The sequence below is a fragment of the Varroa jacobsoni genome, unplaced genomic scaffold, assembly GCF_002532875.2.
Source record: "Varroa jacobsoni isolate VJ856 unplaced genomic scaffold, vjacob_1.0 scaffold_332, whole genome shotgun sequence".
NCBI lineage: Eukaryota > Metazoa > Arthropoda > Arachnida > Mesostigmata > Varroidae > Varroa > Varroa jacobsoni.
This window is the reverse complement of record NW_019213234.1, coordinates 168637-188310: the sequence shown is the minus strand read 5'-3', so window position 1 is coordinate 188310 and position 19674 is coordinate 168637. Positions and strand designations below refer to the sequence as shown.

At 44.4% G+C, this 19674-nt stretch overlaps 1 protein-coding gene across 18 annotated transcripts in view; it reads right to left on the bottom strand.

The window, feature by feature from the left end:
• heph (polypyrimidine tract-binding protein 1 heph) overlaps positions 1-19674 on the bottom strand; it is a gene marked incomplete at its 3' end in the record, with an annotated part of 317749 nt that overhangs the window by 143371 nt on the left and 154704 nt on the right. For 17 of the 18 annotated variants that reach the window (XM_086967904.1, XM_022831472.1, XM_022831482.1 and 14 more), the window contains 1 exon segment: positions 4790-4999. In XM_086967904.1, coding sequence (XP_086824030.1) covers positions 4790-4843 — 54 coding nt within the window. In that variant the 5' untranslated portion in view covers positions 4844-4999. 18 annotated transcript variants of the gene reach the window in all.

Genomic DNA, 19674 nt, shown 5'->3' with positions numbered 1-19674 from the left:
TATGGCCAGTACAAACATGCGAGGCGCAGGTAGCAAAAGGTAGCAGGACTAACCACAGAGCTGTAAGGAACTAGTTGCAAACGACAGTTACTAACGGCGGTGCCTATGGGCCTCGAACTGTTCGTGGGGTCACTGGCATGCTGCTGGCTGGGCCACCGCGGCCAGCTTAGTGGGCTTGTCGCTTCTCAGCTAGAAGTTTCGCCAGTTGCTAAGCTTCATCTGCATAATTGAATCGAGCTCAACACACTCTTTGATCAAACTTTGCTAACTGGCTAAAGCTCTTTCCTTCCCCGGTCTTCGGGGGTGCGTTCAGCTTACTAGCGTTGCTTTAAAATATCCCTCCTGCCGCACAGCGGTGCCGTTCCTCGTTGTCCAGATACAATACGGCAATGATTATGAATGAACCGGTCATTGAGATGCTTTTTTCGGAGTACTTTTTTTTTCGGAGATATCTCTGGGCTGGAGCAGCGGTAGCAGAAGTGCCACGAACATCAGTAACCCTGTCTGCAGTGGAAGTGGTTCCTTCCTGTCGCGCATCTTTTCTCGGCGGTCAGGAAGGTAATCGCGAGCTACTGAGTCTTCATTGAGTTGGCAAGAATTTGCAAATGAAAAAATAAAATGTTTAGGAAAGGAGGTGTTCCATAAGGTTCCCCGAAAAAACAATCTTATTCAATTTTTTATTTGTTCTCTAACGATAATTCTTGCTTCTTCTTGAAAGCGAATTCACGACATCTTTCAACTAGGGACCAGTGAAGTCACATGTGAAATTCGTCGCCACACGTACCCTTTTCGGAAAACAAAGAAAATGCTTCCGAAGCTACAAAAGTGATTCTGAGTCTGAAATTCCGCAATTTTAAGAGCGACACAACCAAATTTGCATCGATAATTAACCACTACTTGGATGTATGGTGTCCCATATTCGCTGGAAAGTATATATATATATATATATATATGATCCTACAAAGCTCCTTCAATGGCATAGTGATATATTGGAGTTCAGTGATTCACAAGCAGTCCACAGCTAGTCGTCGCTTTATTGACTACTTCAAGACGCAGTTCTTTTCAATTCTTCCATGCAGTTAATAAGCGTGCTACCATTTTTCAATTGTTTGATCCAAAAAAAACACTACAGTGAGGTTTGAAGGGTCACATATTTTGAGTAAAGTTCCGTCGGTAATGATGACATAAGTTAACAGTTGCGATAAGGTTTTGTGTTAGAATATTACTGAGAGCTTGGCCATTCGTGCATACTCCATTTTTACTTATTTATTTTTGTTACTTATCTAACCTCAGCTCACGAATTTGAAACGAGCCTGATTTCATTATCCTTTTTAATAGGAAAAATCAGTAAGCCTTTGAATCGCTCAGAACTATGGATACCGGATTCCTATTTATTAAGTTTACTATTTTGCGGGTAGTATCTTACCGGTAGAAGATATTTTTGCGATAGAACATGCACGGCGGTGAAATGTAAATTTTACTTGGTTTGATGATGCCAAAGATAGCGCTAATCCAAATGATGAGTCGAAAAAAACAGCATTAAATGTTTCCGGGACGAACTAACCGTTAGCTTTCTACGGAATACACTTACCTCGGGTACAACTCTGCCAAAAAAAAGAAATGCAACTTCGCCGCCATGTGCGTGATACGCACTAGTGCAATTAACTTGAACTTAGGGGAGCATCGTGATCTTCGTTTCCGGTACATATACACCGAAACGTTAACGCGGACGGCTAAACATGTGGCATTTGTCGCAGTGCCGCACAATACTTAAGTGTCGAAACATGCCAAAAGCGTTCGGGGACTATACGATAGGGACCGATAATTAAAATCTGTTCGTCTTTCTACGAGAAAGGCGTCAACAGCACCGCCATAGACATGTAGACGTTTAGAGCTATTTTCGAAAACTCGGATAGGCGAAATCTGCTTAAGGGCATACACTTGGTGGTTAGACTTGTTTCTCGTTTAGTTTTATGGCGAGCTGACGCCACGGCTGAATATAGCTTTGTTCGAAGTTTCGCTTACTGAATCGTAACGTTTATCACTAATCGCTCTTCTTGCCACTTTGTCATATTATAAGCTAGTCAGCGTAAGGCGAACGTCCCTAATGTGAATCCGTATTTGTGTGCCTTGCCCAATTGTGAACTTGTTAGATCGTTGTCAGTACGGTCAACTGTGTCTTGCTAAGCCTTTGTATTTTCTATCATTGCTGTTTACAATCAAGCATTGGACAATGAGTCAACATGACTACAGCAACCTGGCTTAGTAAGTTCCACATGAAAGCCTGGAATAGCCTCCCGATAGCCTGCTTTTCCTCGTCAATTTTCCCTAGCTCCCACGACGAGCCTTGCAATGTAGCAAAGTTGCTACTTTTGGCTATCGTTTACCCTCACCATCTTTGATAAGCAGCAAAACAAGTTCTTCTGCTGTTGCAGCACTTTTTTTTGGTTACAGCCGTCTTTCTGGTTCAGGGCAGCCGCCTTGTAACTTTTCGATCATGTCGCAATCTCTGTTGACTACACCCAACGACGGTGACGAAGCAACGAACGCAGGGCCCCCTTTCAGTCGTAATGCTTCGTCTCTATACTTTTCCCTCGACGCTGCCCGTCCATAGTCGTTGTGTACTTGGTGTTCATGTCGACTGACGAGAATGGTGAAAAACCCGTTCTGTTTGTCCGTTGCAAAGGTTGCTACCTAGAATAAGCGGAACCGAACAATGAGGACGGCCGGAGTTGGCTATACTCTTATTAGAAACAAGTACGCACGGTTGCGACAAGCTGTCCTGAAAGGGGACCGAAAACTGGGCAAACCGAATGAGAAGCGACCGACCCTCCGAAAAAAGATTAGAGGGGCAACTTGCATTCAGTGACATCAATGACGAGGATATCGTCGAAAGTGTCGTCGCAATTTGAGTTTGTGCTCTTACACGCCCACTAAAAGCGAATTCTTTTTCCAGCAAACAGTTGCGAAGGCAGGTGAAAGTGACGGTGGCGGCGGCGGCGGCGGCAAGTCAGAGAAACTGCTCAATGCTAGAGGAAAACTACTATACTTATAGCTGTAGCTAAGTTAACAGCTGAAGTAGACAGGCAAAATGTAGGAAGAAAACATAATCAGGATCCAAGCGAACTCAGTATAGTACGAGACAAAAGAACGACGGACAACGAAGCAAACTGCTACTTTTCCTATTGTTGTGTCGGAGACGCCTATTTTGTCCTGTTCTGTCTTGCTACTTGAGCGTTCTGAAAGATGGGGATTGAGTATGAGAGAACGCTTAGTGTTTCAGCAGGGTGTAAGGCCCTATGAAAGTAGTTGCGCCAGGACATCATAGTAAGACCAGAGCATAGAGGTGCTACTTCACCTTCGTCTTTTACCCTTGGTACTTGCACAGTAATACAGATAGAAGAAGCGACATAGTATCGATCCGTGAAAAGACCGTCGCGTAATACTACGCACAAATAGTATTGATATATACTAAATTGTAGTGTAGTAATATATGATTGCACGGCAGATAATAAAACAGAACATTGCTATTGTTTTCCAAAATATGTATTCCGTTGAAAATAGGTAAAACTTTGAGCGTAGACAGGGTCAAATTCGACGAGGGCACTTATGTATTTTACCATTCCAAGCGAAATTGTCATGACTTTATTACAGTGAATTATACCTGTACGGAGTAGACTGTACAGATAAAGGGCAATGCAAACTCTGCTTCTCTGTCTTTATCTTCCTTACGATTCAGTTCCAGTAAACGTGTAAAGATATTGCTCTTCTTATTACGTATACTATTCCCAGCTGCTACGACACAATACACGCAGAAAATTGCACTCAACGAATGTAACACCCAGTAGCTGAAATAGGTTTGAGGGTCTGTGAGAGTGCACAAAAAACTAACGGAGAGAAGAACGGACAAAAAACAAAGAATGACAAAGTGAGGGCTCCGACAATTGTGCCGTCGCTAAAAGTCTGTTTACATTGGAGCAGAATGCAAATTACGAGTAAAACACGGCAACTTCTGGACCGAGCTTCTGTGAGCTCCGACGTTGTAGACAGCTGCGACACGCGTTGTCGGCACTGTTGCGTCTGCTGCCAGTTCAGTCCACGGTCAGAGCAGAAAGGCCAAAGTAGATTAGTTGGGGCGAAGCGGGAACAGAATCTGACAAATGCAGTCAGAGAGAAAAGACTGCTCTGATAGACTTAACTGTTCAAGGAATTGTAGCAGACGGAGCTAGATAAAAAGGAAAGCAAACTCTCGCGCTAAGTCGTCTGTTCCGCTTGCCCTCGACTTCCTCCTTCGCCATCCAAATCGTCACTCAACGTTTGGATTACGTCGTACCGAATACTAGCTCAGGCACTGACGCGGCCAGCAAAAAAATATGGGAGCGCCATTTAAAGTTAGCTTAAGCTTAGTGGTACATCAACTTTCCTCTATGAAACAGAAGCATAAATTGTAATCTCGGCTTAGTACCAAATGAGTAATGCAGTTGCAAGGACGTAATTTGAAAAAACGCTCAAAGGTACCTGAAAATTGGTTCTTGCCAATGAAACTGTACCTTAACTAGTACATGAGGCGTTCCGGGTTTTCCCAGTATGTTACATCATATGACTATACGATAAAACATAAAACCAACGAATTTTCTGTCTCACTGTTTGAATGCACTTACGTTTCGTCTTGTTATATTGTTGTTAACGAGCTTATCCGAATGTTATTATACATTCTGAATGTTGTTAAACAATTGTTATTCTTGACGATAAAGCAGATGAGTTAAACAAACGAGTCGTTTATACGTACTTGGCTCACCTGGAACTCTGTCGCTGTGTCTTGGCCAGTTGGTGACGACCACATCGTTTGTGAGGCGCAAGCCTCTTTAGCCACAAACCATTCCACTGCGGTCGGCGGGAGTCCTAACGGGGTACCGCAGCTCAAACCGGTCAGCGCGAGTCTGCGATTGCACGAACCTGCTGCGGCTGTAGCTCCACTCGCCGCAGCTGCTGCAGCAGCCTGAAAGCGACAAAAGCCAAGACAAAGACACGACCGCGATGTCTGAAATATAGTATTGTATTACATCATGCGCATGCAAATAGATAATAAGCCTTTTTCATTGCAACAAGATCGCAATGAAAAGGGCTTATTTTACTGCTTAGACATGGCCTATTTACGCTTTAGTTCAATGAACTACTCGTACTTCTTTCTGTAATAGTACAGTAATATCAGTAACATATTTTGCGCAATCTTATCCCAGAAAAGTCATATGTATACGGCTTTTCCTCGATTTCACGACCCAGAGATTCTATATGTTATATGTGAAGCCTGTAATTATTGTTAGGGTTAGATTCTGACTTTATTCAATTAGTGACAGCGTGCCTAATGTCTCTGCCACCACCAACAGTGGTATGAAATACGCACCGGGTGGTTCCGTAACGGCATCTTGTTCGGGAAGGCTACTTCCTTCATTAAAAAAGATGGACCGAAATAAAAGCTCGAAAATGAACGAGCCTTTTTATCTTCGAAGGCTTGCTTACCTGATGGAGAACCACTATGTCCACTACCAATCCCCTTATCATAGCCAGGCCACCACTCTGTGCCGTTCTTCTACTTTGAGTTTTTTTTTCTAGCGCTTAGTCGGCGCCGTGTCTCCTTAGACATTCACTTTGGGTTTGACCCCATATTCTGCTGATTATTGAGCCGTACCTATTGATTCCCTCACTTATATAGCTCATTCCATATACCTACATATAACTCGTCCTTCCGTGTCTTTCCACCTGTGACTCTTATGTAAAAGTCCTTCCCCTCGCGCCTCGCAATCTTTTAGCGCGAGAGAAATCTAGGATCATGCTAAAACCCGACAGAGCTATTGACATTCTACTCCGCTTTCTTTACTCGTCATTGATAAACGTTCGTTGGCTGGAGTATTTTCTTTGAAAAAACGGGATTTAACTGAGTCTTGTTGCTAGCTCACCGGTCTTACAGTTTGCTGAGCAGGGAGACAAGAGTAGAAAGGCAGAAGTTTGGACACAACAAGATTAAAGCAGCACAAACGAGACCGGCGAACGGCTATGGCGGTAGCTCAATAAGAAAACGTCGTTTGGATCGTAAAAAGCCGCGCCGAATAGACAGACGCACACGGCCATCGCAGCCGTCGCAAGAACACTCCAGCTTCCTAACTCTCCCTTGAACTCTCCATCCAAGAGAGACTCAAGTCTTTAGTTCAGATGTGAGGTAGGTAGGTCAACGACTTCAAAAGATCTTACTAGCATCGACAAGAACGACCCATTCGCTCTTTACCAGCGCGTTAGTAGTTGTATTCGACCTGGTGGCCACCGGCTCGAGCTGGAGCTATGGTTTTCTGCTTTTATCCCAATCCACATTACCGACCAAGACACATATAATATTGCTGAGTCCTTCTATTTCACAGCGCCCACGCGGCCCTCACCAATCTCCTTCAGCCACTTTAGAGCTCGGCAGTAAGAGAGAACCTCTGTCTGACTATACAACGGTCTAAACGACGAAGAGCTGTCGAAAGATGTAGCAGACAAAGCGGAAGAAAGCTTCAGAAAAACGTACAACGTCAAGGAAAACGGCGACGACTCGCCGTTCTTACCGCTAGCACGCCTATTTCGGTTAGAGATAGGAAATTGCAAAAATAGGCCTTTGCCTGTCGCCAGCAAACGACGTCGAAAATAACAGTCGATCAACAACGGTGGTTCAGACACTACCAGGATCCTGTGGTGCTCGTGAAACGCCTTTTTCCGAGGTTTGATCCTCTGTAGCCAATGCTGGAGTGCAGTGCGAACACAAATTGGGTGGGATACGTGAGTTCGCATAAAAGAAACAGTTATGTTTCGTAAAGCAAATTGACAAAACGTCAGTTCTAACTGCTTTGCTATTTTGTCGAACTTGAGGTCGTTGCTCGTGTTGGATGTCGCTACTTGTAAATGTGAAGTTGAAGTGAAGCGACGGGGCCAATGCGCGAAGTTGCGAATGTTTCGGACAAATAATAAAGTGGAACAAAGACGTCGTCTTAGACCAAAAGCCAACCAATTCAGTTTATATTAATGCAAATATTTAGAAATATATGCGATCGTGGCCAATAAAATTTGCAAAGTTCGCTCGTGAACTTACTCACAAATAACAAATATCAATAACGCTACATACATTACTTTAACCCTGGGCCTTCTTGCGATGTCAGCCTGTGCAAGCTGTCCTCAGACTTTGCATCTGTCGGTGTGACAGCGGATCGACGCTTTAGTACGGACGGCAAATACTGAAGCAGTGTACTGACTGTTTAGATGGCCGCTGAACTGTTCCCGAGGCTTTGGCGGGGCTAAAAGCGGACGAAACGCGAGGATTTTCAATTCCTCCCTAGCAGCAGCAGCCTTAGTGGTAGCTAGTAACTCCCATGAGAGAACGCACTTGGACGAGTTTCCTCTTCGCAACTGTGAAATAGCTCACAACTGCCAGCAGCAGACGAAGCGGTTAGCAAAGTCGATGTAGCAAGAGCTACTTCAGAAAAACAACGGCCTCTCCGTACACAAGTATACGAACCACTATTTCTACCACACCCTGCTGGTTGCCTCTCTCCTCCTGCCTTTTCATTCATCTGCTTTGCATGGGCAGCCCATCGCACTAATTTCTTCCTAGCCAGCCTGGCCAGGAGCGTTACTTCCTGCGCCCTGCTAGTTTCGTGTCCGATCGGCGATTCGTCCATGGAACACAATTCCATTCAACTCTGCCTCTTCTCCCGTGTGTGCTCCTTTGCCCGTTGATTCCCGTTTCTCTTCGGCGTTGCTTGCCGTCTGTCCCTCCCTGTGCGGTCGTAGCTGTTCCTTTACTGTGTGTTCTAATTCTTTTCGCTGTTTGGCCACAGCTGGTTCAATCACTTTTCTCCTGCCGCTGCAGCTTCAATCGCCTGTTTCCCAAACATCTATCTCTTGACTTCTGGTTGGTACTCGACACTGAACTGTCCCCTGATTCGCTTTTCTCCTCTTCATTCCACTTTCCAATGCAGCGGCCGTAGCAACAGCAGCAGCAGCAGCAGCATTGAACGCATACAGAAGAGCCCATTCTTCTATTGCTTACTACTACAGTGCTTCAAATTGGCAGTACTCGGCAGCTGAAGCTCCGCCGAAGCTGGTCCCCTCCACCCCGAGCCGCTTTCCAAAACAGGCAAACAGGTCACCTATTTCAGGCCTAACACCCCCCGTTTATCCGCCGTTCCCCAGGGTCCAAATAGACCATGCTTCGCGGCTTCTACTAGTATAGTGGAACTTCGAGGCAGCAACGCCAATTTCAGATAAAAACGCACCCCGCGGCGTAGGTCAATGCTGGAGATGGTATAGGCCAACGGTGGCGGCGATAACAGAGGACTACAATACAACTGCCCTGTTGTTTGTTGGCATCTTGTTCCCATTCTGAGCCGGTCGGTCGATCAGCGTTACTTTTCAGATCCAGCCGGAGAAAAGTGACCAACTTTCCAACGCCTACTTTTCTATTTCGAGAAGCAGTGTTTTACTCTCCATCGGCCAAGCGAACTCGAATGGGACTTAGTACGAGGCGGAAAGGTGGCCTGTCTGTCTCGTGGCTAGTCTGGCCGTCTTATCTAAAACTAACGCTGCTGCCTTTAGTGGAGTCGGTGTTATATGGCTACATCAGCTGTTGACATCAAGCAACTTCCTAACGGCAACGACGGTGTCAATCTCATTGAGCTTAGCCGGCGAAACATCTTGTCAGTAAGTAGCATAAATCTGTTGCCCACAGGAAGGTCCACGGGGAGAAAAATTGCTCAGTGAGTGCAGCTGATATCACGGAATTGTGCTTCAAGTATGTCGTTTTTACATGACGGTAATGCAAGACAAACCTGACACGTAAGACATCTGTGTGTGAGCCACAATTTCCGCGCGCCGAAAATTCTCCGGGTCGTTAAAACTCAAGTAGAACGGAGCTGATTATTCGAAAAGCAGCGATATGCCTTTTTTTCAATCTCTCCTTTTTTCATGCTTTCAAATAAGGCGAAACAAATCATAAGCGTCCCACCACATTCAGTAGACAGGTGTTTATTCGTTTGTTTCTTGCTTTGTCGATAACGTTACAATGGAAGGAAGGTTTCTATGCGCGAGCCTTTCTGAGCAGAATATCAAGTAGATGGATCTTTTGGTATGTCGAAATGCGGCTACTACATACAGCCAATCTCTTTCTTCATTCCCGATTGTGATTCCCGATTTAGAAGCAGCCTTCCTTTTCCATTGCCACAAACTGCTCCTCATTCTTTTCTTTTGCGTCCTGCCCCTGTGGTGCCCACTTCGTTTTTTCTTACACAAGCACGTAGCTATGAACCCTGTTGGCTTCTATGGGTGAATAGTCTAAACGCAGGGTCTGTCTCCCTACACCAGAACCAGTCTAATATGTTTCCCTTTACGTACGGCTTTTTCCTGCTTAGATAACGGTATGATATCAGGGCAATTTGCCGGACTTCACTTCCAGACTGGAAATAAGATGCAGTTAAATCCCCTTAGTTTCCTTTGATGTGGCCGCTTGCTTGGCCAATAATACGGAAAAGGCAAGATGACTGACTGTGTGGTACGTCTATCTGTGTAACTGCCCCTTAAACCTGTATAGTGTGGTAACAGTCCCTTAAAGCTGACACCCGAGTCAAATTTAGAAGGAAGATTATTACCGAGTGGCCCGGCCCTCACAAGCAAGCATTGCTAAAACGGCGTTTCGATTAATTCAAACCGCATTTGTTTCAACACTTGAGAAAATTTCGTCCAAACCGCAGTCTTTTGCATCTTGAGACCTTTCAATATCACACAGGTCGTATGCTTTAAGCTTTATAGTTAGGCCTTTTAGTATGAGCAGATACTACTGTATAGGCAAATGTCCTTACCTATGATCCTGTATCTGTGGGCATCTTTTTTGCCCGGTGACATAAGCCACCTTGCGACACGTAACACCTGCGCTGTATACCACCATACACAACGCACTTCTCAGCAACGATGATAGCAGGTGCTTTGGCGACGTTGTTAACAGAGAAACGACAGCGTGCCGTATGCATACCGCACTATATCTCTATCTCCTCCTTTTCCTTTTAGCCAGTACCGACTACGATTCCGCCTTCAGCGTTATCGCTTGCCACCAACACACACTCTACTTTGCATGAAAGCGGCATAGGAGGGCCGCTGCATGTACAACATGGTGCATGCTGCACGCTGTTGTTTATTCAGGCCGGAAATGCGTTATGTCAGCATCTCTGAGTTGGCCGAGGGGCACGGACTAACCTCGCTTTGTCATAGTGCTGCTACCCTGTAGATACCGGAGCCGCAGCTGAAGCAAACCGTTCTCAGAGGACGAAGTCACAACCTTCGGCAGAATATGCCATTTACAATTGCGTGACCATTCCAACCAGGATATGTACGCCGCGTCGAGCTCAACGCTGAGTCGGCAGATTAGCGCTAATGCTGTTGATTGAGGTGGAACTGTCTACCTAAAATAAATACGAAGCGTAGCTGAGGTGGGTTGATAGAGCTGGATGTACCTGACATTTTGGGCAACGTCCGAAGACTTGGTCAACAGAAACAGCAAAAACGGCACAGTTAATAGCCTAACGCGTTGTTTATGGGTTTGACAGTGTCGCGACGCTCCAGGATTTTTGTACGAAATATACAGTTTACAATAGCTAGTACTGTTATTCGTATGCGGAAGTCCAGTTGTAGCACTTTACGTTTTTTGTAAGTAGCCATTTGTTTCTTCTTAATATGAAACAAGACGCGATTTACTGAGGTATAAATCTTCATACAATACAGAGCACGGTTGTTTTGTACATCCACCATATTGGTATAGCGGGTAAGAAAAAAAAAGCCTTAGAAGCATAGTGTATTCAATAACCGCATCTATATTCAAGAATAATAGGAATTCTAGCTTATCACGATACTCCTCGCCCCCTGTGAATATATAGCAGTTGTAAAAAGGCCCTTGTCAACAAGTATCCAATTTGTCCTACGTTGTGATAATATGATAGACTTAGTCGACACAGGAGATAGTAGTGGAAAATTTCCGGGCTACCACGTACATGACCAGGAAACTAAACCGTATACATACAGCCTGAGTAAGCAATTGTAAGCTTTAACGCTGCAGAAACACCCAGCATCATCGTCGCTAGATTATGAAGTGAAGTCTCACGTTTAGCTACGCGGATAACTAATGATCGGCACATGAAGCCTAGCCGGTAGCGAGATCATCGGAGCCAGCTCTTTTCCATCCTCATGTTTCACTCGGGAAGCTCCAAAGTAGCTAGAATCATTGGTCTACGGACCCAGGCGATACAGCACTCCTGGGACCTAATCTGCTACCGCAGTATCTTTTACTACTTGTTCCAGTAGCACGTTCATATTACTGCCACTATTGCTAGTTTAGCACGCCATGATTTCAGTTCTTCCGATGGAACGAGTATTCAGCCCATAACTCGACGTCGTGCTCCACCGTACGCTGCGTCCTTGGCTTGTCTCATTACCCACCTTAGGCGTACCCATCCTCTCTTTCGCCCAGTTTCCAATTTCCATAAACCACTACTGAACCCTTGCAGGTACAAGCCTCTGCCGGTACGTCAGACCCTATCAGATTTGTTGTTACGCGTCCGTTACGAGCGCCAACTGACGTCCAACTTTGTGTTGATACTCACGTATAGAGTATGGAAGGTAACCCCACTAACTTGGTCCATTGTCTAACATCCTTATTTCGTTTTCCCTTGTGGTTTTCAGGTCCATTTGAGTCAGGTGGAAAACGGGCAGCAGAAGGTTTCCTTCGCGTGTGTGCCTGCGCGTCAGCTCGTTGACTAAAATCCAAGCCGCCGTTACCAATGCCGTTGTCGCTAAGGGCTTTCGTAGGGTTGCGATGTAAGGATCGGTCTACAACAGACCGGTTATTTGTCTTACGGTTTAACGCCGCCGCATGAACAAACAGTAAATCTCATCTTGAAAACATTTGCCTCCGTAGAATCAACACACAACCTGGAAACATGGACTAGGATAAAAAGGGAGTAAAGCGGACGAAGTAAACCATCGATAGATTGAAAGAGTTGAGCCAAATGAACAGACCTATACAATGAACCACTACCTCATTTATCCCACAAAACACAGTCCTCTTCTCACTGTATTCTGTCTTTCGTTCAGTACGACAAACTACACCTACTCGCGTAGGCTAACCCTGGTCCGCCTCGTGCGATGTACGTATGCGATATGTTTCGGTAAACAGATTACTCAAAGATATGATGATGCCATCAATGCAGCGATTATTTCTACAACTAGGTTCTCGATATTGGTATCGTGCTGCTTGGCTCAAAGCAAATAAAACGAGCCAAAGGAAGGCCCGCTTGTCTGGCGAATAGAGAAGAGGGCACTACAGCGAATGCGCAAGGAAAATTACCGGCCGGAACAGGTTATACACAAATTGGACATATGTACCATAAGGAAATTGGAGGGTGCAAGGGAAGAGTCCACGTAAGGCATTCTAAAAGCGTACACGTCGTCCGGAGATCTTTAGATATAGTGCAGAGCAGTTAAGCAATAAGCAAGTCTCAGGTAACAAATTTGGGTCCCGTTCATAAAAATGCAGCGACCAGGGATTAATCTGGCTGCATGTGGCCGATAACTAAGGCAAGGACTACCTGCTTATGCGTGCCCCTTCCCCCCCACCGCTGGCTCGACCAACACCTAACACTGTCTGATGTGTAGTTGAGTACTTAGGATGACGAATGTACCACTTAGATGGTGCCGGTCGGTTAGACGTATCTCTTTCTGTTTTGAGTTTTATGTCTGACATCGTTCGTAGCCATTCCATCAGACAGATGGCTTGCTCGAAGCACAAGACGAAATGTGTCTATGCCCGGATTCGAACCTAGACCACACTGCATCCCTCAGTTATCACGTGACGGTTATGCCGATCTATTGGTGTACGATTCTTCGTTAGGTATGAGGTACTCACTTGTTTGATACTCATTCCGAAATATTGTTGACAAAAACATAACGGCCATAGTCTATGAAACCGCATAGACAATACTAGATAAACAAGCCTTTATTAAGACCAAAACGAAAATGTCCATAAATATGAAACGCAAAGAAATAATATATAGATCTTTCTGTCCGAATATACTTACGCGATCTGTACCATAGATATAATCTTTTTTTGGGTCATTGCTTTTACGTAGAGAATCTCCTCAGCAATTTTTTTGTGTTTATTAACTTTGTGCATTATTATTTCCTCTGTTTTGCCTCGGAATCGATGCTTCTGTAAGTGCCGCTCCCCACCATTCCATTGGACGATATTTCCGGTAAGAGAAACAATCTTTTCGTGAACTACTTTTCAGTTTTGAATATGCGGCGAATATAATGATATCAAACCTCAGGCTCTAAAACAAATGAGTCATCCAGCTTTTTGGCTATCTATATGAGCTCATTGCGTGAGTTTCATCGTCTGAGGCTATTCGAAAATTATGAAGTCGAGCGGATCGGTACCGCAGCCTTCGTCGTTGTATCCTTAAAAACCTTCAGAAAAGCTCGCATTCTTATGTATCGTGTGTCACGCGCTAATCAAAGTCCTTCGGGCAACAATGGATACCTATGAGTATTTTAGAGACTGGGCCGTCCAGCATCGTTTTTTGCCACATTGCAAATGGAATGGACTAGACAATTTCTAAAGCGTCCTCTCAACTGCCAGATGGCGTCTGATCGGCTATTTGTTTCTCTGTTGAGAAATAAAATGGGCCTCTCATTGTGTATTTATTTTGTGGACAATTTTAAATATTTGTTGCTATATCGAAATCTCTGCAGGGTGCTTCCTTTTTGAGACAGCCATTATTGAATTCTCCCTTCTTTATCCTCTTTAGTTATCGTACTACACACATGTCGGTAGAGGGATTGTGCGTTACAAAGCAGGACAAAGACTTATTTTTTCAATCTGGACCACAAAGGAGCCTATGTTCGCTGCTGAATCGATGAAAGACTTGTAGAAATTGTATGACTAATCGTCAAGCCCTTTTTTTCGACCATTTGGGAAGGGACGAGAAAATTAAAATTGACATGGCGCGCAGGTAGGGCCTAATTCGGCTATTGGACACAGGACAAAGTTAAAATGATAAGCTTACCGTCACCTAGATCGGATCCCGTCCTATAGTTCTATTCAAATGAGTTACTTCTTATTTCCGCTATGGGTAATTCATTCGTGTGCCTTATTCGATGTCTGAGTCATGGATTTTGTAAGCTCTAATAGGGACAAGGAATAGTGATATGGCTCAGCTCAGCATTGCTTTAGCTCTGAGCGCCAACCACTTATTTGTTGTATGATCAATAGACCCGTCTGAAACATCCTTTCAAAGCCAGGCTATCGAAGTCACCATTTCCTGATTCCATTTAAACGGTTCTTGTAGGCGAGTGCTCCACAGTAGGTACTTGTTAATGGCAACGGAATTTAAAAATCGATAACAGTTACTAAAAACAACAAATAAGAACGTGTTTTTTATAGTTTGTATAATGTGTTGTTAATTGCTTTCCATCGCCTCCAGCTTATTTTTCCGTTCAAGTTTTCCATGGTTCCACGTTATTATTACTTATGCTACGATATTTATTTAGACGCTATCAATATCATCAGATCCCAAAATTTCTGCATCTTTAAATTCCGCTTCTACAAACACCTGCTACACCAAATGTATTTACTCATTTTTTGAGCAACTTGCAACGTTTTTTTTTGCAACAACGTTCAAGTTCTTCAGCACAATGTGTATAACTCGGCTTCCAGCGTACGCTTACATGACAGAGGGCAACTACGACCACAAGTTCATGCCGACAGCCTCGTTTCAGCCATCCAATGCTATTAGTGGTGATTGAAACCAGACGCGTCCGTCATCGAGTAAGCAACAAACCAGTCACAAAACAAGTCACGCGACGAAACAACACCTACTGCCGTTGGTGGGCATCGTTCCATAATCACGTTATTGTATTGTGATACTGCGCAGTTTGCCCCCCACCGGCAAGTTTGCCACGACCTTTTCTATCTCCTTTTATTGTACACTTCCTCCCTTAGGTGCATCTCTCTTAGATGATATCGCCTGATGTGGCAGTAGTGGTGCACCAGTGGTAGAGGTGCTATGGCCCACTACCTGAGTTCTTGCTGTTCGCAGGCCTCGACGTGCCGTAAGTGTTGACGGCTAAGCGGACATAACCTATGCATCCGGTTCCTCTCTCCTGATTTAGCATTTCTCTAGGCCTTGTTTTTCTACTTTCCCTTTAATTTTCCTCTCGGATCTCTCCGATGCGCCTTTCCAACCCACGCGCAGTGGACGCTCAGTACCTAGATGCAATAGCTGGGGTGTCTATGCAAAAGGAGCGAAGTGAGTGGGGCACGAAGCAACGTGACCAAGTAAAATGGGTATGGAGAAGGAAAGGATCAGCCGACGAAAAATATCTCTGACCCATAAAAGATTACCGCTGCGACACTTGCTGCTGCTGCTGCTGTTGTTGACGACTCCTTTATTTCTGCAGTTGTTTACTCGGCAGGAGTCCGTTTGCATAGACGAAACACATGGACGAAGGCTTCTGCTACTGCGGTGTTCTGGCGTGGCGCAGCTGTGCAAAGTGCGGCTTCATAATCTTTAGCCTCTAGCTCTTTCATGGCTCTCGCAAAAGACAAAGTGCTAACTAAGACGGTGGAGGCGGTAGCCAATTCTACTAGCAGCAGGGTCAATACTATGTACTACTATTTTAGCATACAGAATTGTTATGCATATGAGGGCATTGGCGTGAGTACGTAAGCGCTGTTCAATTACATCGATGAAAATTTACAAGCACGCCTGAATACATTAGACTAGAACTGACTTACGATAACGGGCAGCGATAGGGATAAATACGCACAGGAAGTCCCTCCGGTCGCTAACTTACTCTTGTCAAATCGAAACGTAACAACATAATAGGGCCTTCTGATAATAATTGCCGGTTTATGGTTTTATATATTATTAATATTTATTTGTTTGCTCATCTAGTTGTAATAAGTTACAGTAATGTCACAAAAGAAATTATAAAGGATACGTTGCATACACGGCTTGTATCAGCAGTTACTTGTTTCATAGCTAAAGGGGAATTGTTAAGATGATCGTAACTACATAGCAATAAAAACTAATAATAGCCACGCTTTAATACACGGTAGAGTTTTTGTAAACGATCAAAATATGTATTTTTATTTAATTTGTCAATATACTCTTATCGATAAAAAATATCACTCGATAATTTCTCTCGAACAAGTTTACCGAATGCTAATCCATTTTAAACACTGAGAATTATTTATACTCACAAAAGTGCATTGGGTGTACGAATTGTTCAAATCAAGATGCGCCTACAGATAAACATAGGGAGCCTTTTTTTTTTTGGTTAATCGCTCTGTGCTGTTTTGCTTACATTGCCCTTTCGCTCCACTAATATGCCCTCGTTAGCTAGTAATCAGCTTCAGAGCACCACCATATCGACTTTATGTAAAAGAGCGAACGCACGCTGCCTCTTCGTAGCACTATTAGTCTGTATTCAGTACATTTGATTTGTTTCTCATAGGACCTAGCAAAAACGTAGATTGACGGCGCTGAACTTCCCTGATATAGGTGTACTCATAGACTTGGGACCCCGCACATCCAGGTACCAGGATACGTCACTTTTATAATGTGTTGATGTGAGCGTTAGTAGTGACGCGTCTAACACTTACCTCTGTGTGTAGGACCATTCATCAAAGCGATTAACTAAGGACGCTATCTCGCTCGTCTCTGCAAGCAAAGCCTAGGACAGGAACATAGTCGTGAGCGTAACAGACACACGAAATCATTCCCTGTCTATCTCCCGCTCCAATGTGAGGATAAAACAGAGAGGGGTAGAGAAAAGACTAAGCAGGAGATGCGTCCTGATTGTCTCGGAGCAACCGCTTGGTGACGTTACGTAGCAATTGGGCATTGATAAGAGGCAGCAGCAGCCGCATTAGTAGCAAGCAATCCTCACTTACCGATGCTCCTTGAGCCCCTGTTAGCGAGCTATAAGCCACCCACCCCGTGCCAAGGATCGGCTCGTCCGTACTGAGGCCGCTACAGTATCAGAGTGGCTCATCAGCCAGAGCGTTCGAGCTAGAGCTATACGGTAAGCTCTTAGCCTTGACAGAGGCCTATTGTTCCAGAAACACCGAAAGCCTTCTCCATTATACTGACTAAGCAGTACTCTCACTAGGGCGTCCGAAACGCGCTACCCTGTATGGCACTATATGGTCTGTTGTTATTTTCGCAACGTCCGTTCGGCCACGTGAGGACGCAAATTTACGTAGGATCATTAATTAGCTGACGGCTCGACACAGCAGCTGCTGCTGCTTGGCTGCTGTTGCTGCTGTTGTTGCCCCCTCAGTGCTGCTATTCCCTCGCTGTCCTAATCGACAGAACAGCAAACGGCCTACCACGCGGCGCCTGCTGCTTGCCAAATAATTCTCACTCAACAACTATTATTCGCCCCCACTTGTACTTGGAGGTGCCGGCAGTAGCTAATCGCGATAACTGGAGAAAGGTTATCTCTCTCTTTTCTTCAGGCCAATCCATGTGTACGCAATGGCTTTTTGCGTGAACGCTTACTATGTATGTTTATATAATGTGCATACATGTGTCGGTATTGTGCCTGTTACGTTGTGAACCTGCTACATGATTCAGGGGTAACTAGGAAGTGACTATCCCACGAGAGCGCCGTCGTTCATCACGATTCGTAGAGTGATTTGTGTACACACTCTGGTCGGTCTGCCAGAACCAGTGGTAGGTGGCGGGCGCTCAAGTGGGGATCGAGCGGCGATGGGGTTATGTAGGGCACTGGATTAAAGGACAGGACGAAATGAATAACTGCAACAGCAGCAGTGAGTTAAGGCCAGTTTATGCCAAGGCAGCGCTTAATCAAGGAATAGCAGGCGCAGCAGAACAGTTCGTACGGTGTAAAAAGTATTGAAAATCGCCGCATTTTTCCAGGCAATCTAGTTCATCTGATGGATACAAGTATACTTGTCGTGCTTAATGGAAGACAAAGGGAAGGACATTTATAGGAACGTCACTTTAACAAACTGTCAATGGAAATTGACTCGATACTACATGCGGAATGGTGGGGATGCGTTCCTCAATGACAGGGCAGACGTGATGGGCGACAGGTGATTTAGCTGCTAAGGTTCTTCATAGATCCACAACGACATTCGCTATAATAGAGCTTAACGAATTTGTCTTCCATGATATTCCCGTTTGCTCTTAACTGAAAAACTGATCTGACGGAGAAGAGTTTCCACCGAAAAATACACAAAACTGAGACGACAGATTGCTGCTTTTCATCGCCATTTTAGCTCGACTTCAAAGTAAGAGGCGACGACAACCCGTTTAGTGAAGAAGTTATACTATAACGTAACAAGAAATTATAATAATATCCCAACGAATATAGCGCTAATTCCAGTGCATCACCCTCGGCCAAATCACTGCATTTCTGGAACATGGCCCTCGTAATGAAAATACAGGAGGAGGCGCTTCCATATTCTATTTCCTTAGATCGACGTTGCGCGAACGTCATAGCTATTTAGCCTTACGGAATGGCCACACGTAGAGTTCTTATTATCAATTAAACTAATTAAAAAAAAGAATTAAGTCCGACAAAATCTTTGCGGATTGTGGGAAGTTATTAATTATTGTTGAACACTAGTAATAGGAGCACTGTGTAAAGAGTACGCCCAGGCTCTTCTGATAAGACGAGTGTCGTTTTACTCAGAACTGAAGAACTTTTGGTTTGTCCTGCTGATTGAGGCCTTAACTCGTTGCTGTACCATAGAGGATGCTGCAGCTAGTATTCATGTGATTAAGTTATAGTTGATGTGGGAACAAAGTTACAAATGATGGGTCACCTATAACGTACGATAAAATACCGTACGATGCAAGCGATAAAAAGCGCTGGTTCTATTTGGGGTAAAATCGTGGCGAAAACGATACGAAAAGAACAATATGGCTCTTCAGAATTTTGTATACTCACGAGGCTAAAGCAAGCGGTGGTCGAGTACTTGTTTCTGTCAGTCGATAATAAATTCAATTCAGTTCCTTTATATAGATAGCTCTTGAACGGCTTGCGTCCGTTTGGAGTCTGTGCTCCTCACTGAACTAGTCATGGTACATACATAGGCTTGCATACAACTAATCATCACTTACGTAAAACTCAACACAGATTATGTGTAAAGTCGTGATTTAAATTGCTGTTCGTTTTACGAAGGCTAGCGCTTGAACTGTGGAAAAACAGGGTCTGCGGGTCTCGCTTTGATGTTATGCTAATAGCGGAACTGCTCTTATTTGATACTCGGTCCTACCACGTCAACGATGGCTGATTTTCTATTGTGCATGGGTATCGTACTGCGCGCGTTGTATCTAAACCACGCAGGGTTTACAAGAGGCTTATTACATACATAAATGCTACATTGAATGGGTAGATGGACGGTACCGATGTCATGGCGGTACGAAACATGTTGATATGTACCAGAAGTGATGTTTCAGGTGCTATTGTTGCGCTGTCATGTGTGTAACACAGAAGCTGCAATTATTCTTGATTTGCAAGGAAGACGTTTGTTTCTAATTCAAAGAGGCTTGTTCTTTTATTACATATATA